The 6,800-nt window shown below is 48.2% G+C and overlaps 1 protein-coding gene across 2 annotated transcripts; it reads right to left on the bottom strand.

Moving 5' to 3' along the window:
* Window positions 1-1,738: 1,738 nt before the first annotated feature.
* NEFL (neurofilament light chain) lies at window positions 1,739-6,488 on the bottom strand. 2 transcript variants are annotated; one of them, XM_074563754.1, is made up of 4 exons: window positions 5,359-6,488; window positions 4,673-4,797; window positions 3,409-3,731; window positions 1,739-2,324 (listed from the first exon to the last, which is right to left on the bottom strand). In XM_074563754.1, exons 1-4 carry the CDS (start codon window positions 6,409-6,411, stop codon window positions 2,146-2,148), a joined length of 1,680 nt encoding a protein of 559 aa, XP_074419855.1. In that variant the 5' UTR covers window positions 6,412-6,488; the 3' UTR covers window positions 1,739-2,145. The 2 variants fall into 2 exon arrangements, with proteins under 2 accessions (XP_074419855.1, XP_074419856.1); XM_074563755.1 differs by having other exon boundaries at window positions 3,481-3,731; window positions 5,359-6,461.
* Between the last annotated feature and the right edge of the window lie 312 nt (window positions 6,489-6,800).

The following is a 6,800-nucleotide window of genomic DNA, read 5'->3' as shown; positions in this document are numbered from 1 at the left end:
TATATGCCAATCAATTTAACAGTGCTTTGGCTTTAATGGCCGTGACGAGTTCTGATCTGGTGCTCAGCGTGTTCCTTGCTCCGTAGGAGCAGAACCTCTTTCCCAGCCGAAGCGCCACGCTAAGCGTTTTCTGGCGGGGCACTTCAGTGAATTTCCAAGTAGCATCTCTCAGGCTCGATATTCTGCGGCATTTGAACGAGGGTATCACATACCCAAAGGCGCAGATTTCCAACCAATTTGGCTTTTCAAGGCTTTTAAAAGCCCTGAGCAAACAGCGAGGTCGAGTCTCTTGCCCACGGTGCTGCAAGTGCCCCCCACCGCTCGCCACCGCTCTCCTGGAGCCGGAAAACAAAATCTGCTTTGTAAGAATAACTCTGCATAAAGACACGTAGAAAAAATCTCCATGAAAAGCAGAAGGGAAACACAAAAAGAAAGACTTAAAAGAGATGTTGTTGAAGAAAATTAATTTACTTGTTTGCCTTCTGGTTCTCAAAAGCATCAAAACACCAAGAAAGAAGCGGGGGGGAATTAAGTATTTAGATACGGGAACTCCCTGTGCGGGAGTTACTGGAATTATTACCTATGCACACAAGCTCTGTTCCCTAACTGGTTTTACCAAATCTTCTTTTTCTTTGTTCTGTCATTTTTCCTGGTAAAATGGAAGGAATGTTAAGTTCTTACCTCATCCATCATTTTCTTCTTTATAACTGTTTCAACGCTGGAAAGGGAGATGCTTTTGGAACACCCCTAAAATTCATATAAAAAGACACTTCCTTTCTCTCTGAACGTAGCCATTGAGTAGAGCCAATGCAAATCAACTCATACCCATAACGTCAGTGTACAAAATTAAAAGTTACCCCAAAATCCTATGCAAAAAAAAAAAATATCAATTAGCTAAATGTCACTGTGAAAGGTTTCAGTGCAGCCATGGCACGCCTGTTTTAATGTGGGCTTCCATAGGTTTAATTTATTTAAAATGGTTTAATTTGCAGCATTAGCCTAGTACTTGCCCTTGGCACAAGGTTTAACTATATGCATCAACTTCAGCTAATTAAAAATAAATAGGCCCAGACTACAGGACACTGCCATTGCTTTCGGAATGGTCAGACTTCGTTGCTTTTTGTGCCTGATCACACAGTGGATTTTTGCCTGGCTCATACTCAAAATTTTAAAAGGCCCTGCTGACTGCTCAGTGGAGGATGAGACTTAGGATAGCACCTGCGGAAGGCAGCTCACCTTCAAGCAGCAGCAAGGAAACACCCCACCCCCCCACATTGTCCTTCTCTTAACATCTCGCCACAGCTTTTTCCTTTTTTTTTTTTAAAAAAAACCAACACACTCCAAGCCCCAGCTACATCTGTAGTCACTCTTCCCTTTCATCCCTGAGTTGTCAGGCACTGAACAATTTCATACCAACGTTTGACACCCATGTTTACATTTTGCTTCTGTATTGGTTTGCTAGAATTTTTTTTTTCCCAAAAGGGAGCTTGTGCGTGTACAACGGCCCAGTGAGACCCGCCACAAAGCTAACAGCACACTCTCACACCAGTGTATTTTACCATTGTAAGTGAAATTTTACAGCTCCATCAAGAAATTTTCTCTACCTATTATTCCCCCAGGCGTATCAGCTAGAGATAGAAACCAGTATCCCGTACCCTGTGACACAGGCTTGAGACAAGTGCGACACAGCCCTTTATCAACCTTTTAAGTGCATTAGTGACACGACACACACAAGGAATCTGTGTAAGCATTTCTGTAACTTTATTGACTAGCTTTATTGCACATACTTATTGAAGCCTCCATTATTGTACCCACCCAAGGTTTCCATAATTATTTTAAATGCAAGTTAAAGACAACTTTCATTCCCATGACATTTTTTTTTTCCCCCCTTTTTAAATTTTAAGGTTCTGAATCACCCAAGAAAGACATAACCCCTGAATTCATACGTGTAGACCATGCGGCATTCAGGGAGCAAGCCAGTGGGTGCTCTGCAAGCATACTGATACTCTGCACAGAGAGAAACATCATAGATCATGAACTTTAAACCTCAGTGGTCACTGAATTAAATATGTGAGACTGCAATTTTAGCTGAGTCAATCATCATTTATTCTGTTGACCTGATGAGAAAGCTATACTGCCTAAAGATCAAGCCTTCTTCTTCACTTCACTCTCTTCCTTTCCTGCTGCTTCTTTCTCTTCCTTCTCCTCCTCACCAGTTTCCTCAGCAGTTTCCTGAGACTCCTCTCCTTCTTCAGCTGCTGTTTCTTCCCCTTCTCCTTCCTCTTCCTCGCCCTCTTTGGCTTCTTCAGACTCTTCCTTAGCACCTTTGAGAAACAAAAAGAAACATTTCACATCCTATGTACTCTTCCTAATCCAAATTTAACAGGACCCAGCATACCTGCATCCTTCAAGCCCACACATTTGGACGGCAGCCAGCCAAACTGGATGGGGCTGGCAAATGATTTTGCATGGAATGGCAAATGATTTTGCATGGAAGCAGGGACATTTATCTAGGACTGCCGAGGGAAACGAACAAAACTACGTGACCAACTTATCCTAGATTTCAGAGGGAGTGAAGCACTTTATAGGTCCTTTCAAAATCATGGCCTTGAAAAATAGTACTGTGGACTCACTGCTTTAAGCCTTATCCAAAGACTTGAGTTCAAAAAGGAATGTTGCCATTGCCCTCCCATTGGCTCTTCAACTATCATTTCATTATAATTAATCTTTACATTAGCAAGCTCCTAGTTCAGTGGTAGTGAATGCATTTTGGATATGTTTAGGTTAAATCTTTCAGATCTATGCAATTGAAGTTGGAAAAGCAACTCTTGGTAACATTCCTTTTACGTTTTCTTTAAAATGAGTTTGGTAAATAATTCATGGGACAGCAAGGAAGTGGCCTATATTTTGGCTGAACAAAAAACTACCCCGACCTCAGGCAATAGATACTGCTATCCGCTGAACCCAACAGTGACACCCACAGACATCAGCTGATGTTCCTATTATCACAGGCTACTCTCTGGGAATTTGTATTTAGCTCAGGATGTCCTTGTTCCCTGTTTTTGAGGATGTCTATAATAGCTAAGTGCCGCTTGATATGACATTACACCCAGCTAAAGTATTATCATTCTGCTTTTGGAAACCCGAATGGAAAAACATCCAGTGATTTTCAAGGGAGTATAATCAGTCCTATAATCTGCCTGATATTGAACGGTTACCTTATCTTCCACCCAATATTCAGGCTTTCCTGCTTAAACGCTGTGGGCTTAATCCCATGCTCCTTTGCTCATGTAAGCAGACAATGGGAAAGGTCTAATGATTAGATCTAGTCATCAGGATTTCTGGGTTTTACCCCACATGAGCAGGGTGAAGCATGAAAGAGAGGGATTTGAAAGTAACTAGAAGTACCTTCCTCCTCTTCTTCAGCCTCTTCACCTCCCGCTTCTTCCTCACCTTCCTCCTTCTCCTCCTCCTCCTCACCTTCTTCTGCAGGGGCTGCCTTGGCTTCTCCCACTTTAGCAGCCTCAACTGTTTCCTCTATTTCAATCTGTTCTTCCTGGACGTGACTGGAGTAGTACGTGGGGAAGGAACGGGTTGTCATCAAGTAGGAGCTGGACTGGAGACCACTGTAGGCAGACCTGCCAAAAGTCGGGGCAGTCTGGGTATAGCCACTGGTGATGCTTCCAACGCTAGTGAAACTCAGTCGGGTCTCTTCACCTTCCAGCAGCTTCCTAGCGAAAAAAAAAAAAAAAGCAAAGAGAAATGACTTTGTTATACTGCAACAGTATTCAGCAGATTCAGCTACAGACCAAGACACTGGGATGCTTTGAGCAGCACAAGCCCTACAGACTGCATACTTCTGAGTGCAAAAACTCATAATGAATAACTATACGGCAATGCTACCCTATTTCCTCGGAATGAAGTTTCAGAGGTGTGCATTACTGGTGAATTAATACTTTCCTTTGTTAGGAGAAATAATGGGGAAAAACCCTCTAGGATTATGTTCCTATAGCAGGTGAAGCCAGAGGTGTATTTTGGGTTGCAGATAACAATGCAGATGTAACAATTTGATGTTACGTTTAGCTATTAGATGAGGTTTGTAGCCACTTACTCAGTATTCCCCCTTGTGGCATTCATAGAAACTCTCTTTCGACATTTACAAATTCTGACAGTATCTGGGACAAAACATTAAACAGCTATTTAGCAGCAATTCTGCTGTAAAAATATTTACTTTCCAGGAGATTGCTTCTGTGAGTTAGAAACAAGGTCTGTTCTTAAAAGCATGTAAGGGATTTCCAATTTTGAGAACACAGCCATCTGTATTATGAAGTTCCACTGACACAAAATCTCTTTAACTACAGAACAGGTATTTTTACCTGGGAAGAGAGAACTGAGATCATATTGCTGAGCAGAGAGCTCTGTATGCGTACACATACATACCATTATATTCACAGAGGTTTGCTACACACAGAAGATTTTGCTTAAAGCAAATATTTTACCTCAAAAGCACTGCTTCTTCCAATAGAAAGACAATGGAGGAGACCTGATTAAACTCTGACATCTATCTATGAAAACTTCTGCTGGAGGAATGACAAAGAAAATGAATTCTCTTGAAGAGAGAATAGGAACCTGATCCGAGTTCTGACTTACTGAAACATTCCCCCCATCATACCTATATGCTGCAATTTCGATGTCCAGGGCCATCTTCACATTGAGCAGATCTTGATATTCCTTCAAGTACCGAGCCATTTCGCTCTTTGTGGTTCTCAGCTCATTCTCCAATTTGTTGATTGTATCCTGTTGGAAGGAACAATATTGGCAGCGTAAAATTCTTAATTCTCCCATGTCTAGATATAATACCTTGCAAGGAATTTCTCCAATCCTAATATCTTAATCTTGCTCTAGCAGAAGAAAAAACCGAACAGCTCCAATTCCACCCTCAGCCAAAAAGACACCATTTACCAAATCCCACCTTCCCTAGCAAGGTTTTCCCACCCCGTGTCTACACCTTATTATTCCATCCCTACTTAATGTTTCCCAACCCTATGTCTACACTATATTATTCCATCCCTACTTAAGAGCCTCATTTTCTGCTACCCATGCATGCATGAGGTTTGTTTTGCTTCTGGCTTCTATGTGCTTTTTCTATTTTTAGCTGAAGTCTGTCTTTTATATGATGATATAGTTAAGGATTGTCCGGTGTATCGATAAACGCTGTGTCATGTATTATAGCTCTGTGGCACTTCGCATGATGATTTTATGATACCTTATCGTTCAGCTATGCAGCATAGCCGGGGAATGTGCGAGCTAGCAGCAATGTCCCCCCCTTTCCAGGTGCCCCCCCCGGCCCCCCCGCACCTGCAGGGCGGAGATGTCAGCGCTCTGCTTTTCCTCCAGCTCCTGCAGCTGCTTCTCCAGCGCCTCGTTCATCCCGCGGGTGGCCTCGATCTCCAGCGTCTTGGCCTTCAGCAGCCGGCGGCTCTCGGAGACCTCGTCCTTGGCGGCGCGGACGGCGTCGGTGTTCTTGGCAGCGCTCTCGCTGAGGACGGTGAAGCGGCTGCGGAACCACTCCTCGGCGTTCTGCATGTTGCGGGCCGCCAGCTTCTCGTACTGGGCGCGGATGTCGCGCAGGGCGGCGGAGAGGTCGGGCTTGGCCGACACGTCCATCTCCACCGAGAGGTGCGCGTACTGGATCTGCGCCTGCAGCTCGGCCAGCTCCTCCTCATGCACCTTCTTGAGGAAGGCCAGCTCGTCCAGCAGGCTGTCCACCCGCTTCTCCAGCTCCGCCCGCGCCAGCGCCGCCTCGTCCGCGCCCTTCCGCACCTCCAGCAGCCGGGCCTCCGCGTCCTCCCGGCTCAGCACCTCCTCCTCGTAGCGGGCCTGCAGCCCCCGCAGCGTCTCCTCCAGGCTCTCCCGCTCGCCCTGCAGCGCCTGCTTCTCGCTCGTCGCCTCCTCGGCCGCCAGCCGCAGCTCGCGGATCTCCTGCTCGTAGAGGGCGCGGAAGCGGGAGGGCTCAGCGTGCTTCTGCCGCAGCACCAGCAGCTCAGCCTCCAGCACCTTGTTCTGCTGCTCCAGCTCATGCACCCGCTCGATGAAGCAGGCGAAGCGGTCGTTGAGGTCCTGAAGCTGCGCCCGCTCCTGGCTGCGGATGGACTTGAGGTCGTTGCTGATGGCGGCCACCTGGCTGAGGTCCAGGCTGTCCACCGAGTGCAGGAGGGAGCCCGAGGCGCTGGAGGTGGCATAGCTGCGCCGCACCGACACGGAGGAGACGGGGGCTGACAGGCTGGAGTATGCCGAGCGCCCCGAGCTGTAGCCGCCGCTGCTCCGCATCGTCGAGACGTGGATGCGCGGGCTCTCGGCGTACCGCCGCTTGTAGGAGGGGAAGAACGGGTCGTAGCCGTACGAGCTCATGGCTGCGTTGCGGGGGGCCAGCGACTGCTCTGCGGACCGGCGCTGCCCGACCGCCCGTATTTATGGGCGGGGAGGGCGGGCGGGCGCAGCCGCCGGGCGGGGCTGTGCCGGGCTGAGGCGAGGCGGGGCGGAGCGCTAGCGCCAGCGCCGTGCTGAGGTACGGACCGCGCCGCGCTGCATCGCGGGCTCGGGGGGCTGCGGCAGGGCGGGCTGGTGCTCCGTGTCAGCCCGCTGTGGCACGGCCCTGCAGGGCCCAACTCCGACCCGCCTCACACCGACTTTGCCTCAGGCCCATCGGGGCCACCTTGAGGCCTCCCTCGGGTCCCCCTTGGGCCTATTTGCGGCCCCTTCGGGCCTACCTTAGGCCCACCTCGCCTCAGGCCTAGCTG

This window comes from Larus michahellis, chromosome 20 (assembly GCF_964199755.1).
Source record: "Larus michahellis chromosome 20, bLarMic1.1, whole genome shotgun sequence".
NCBI classification, from domain to species: domain Eukaryota; kingdom Metazoa; phylum Chordata; class Aves; order Charadriiformes; family Laridae; genus Larus; species Larus michahellis.
The sequence above is the reverse complement of the archived record's forward strand: the minus strand, read 5'-3'. Positions and strand labels throughout refer to the sequence as shown.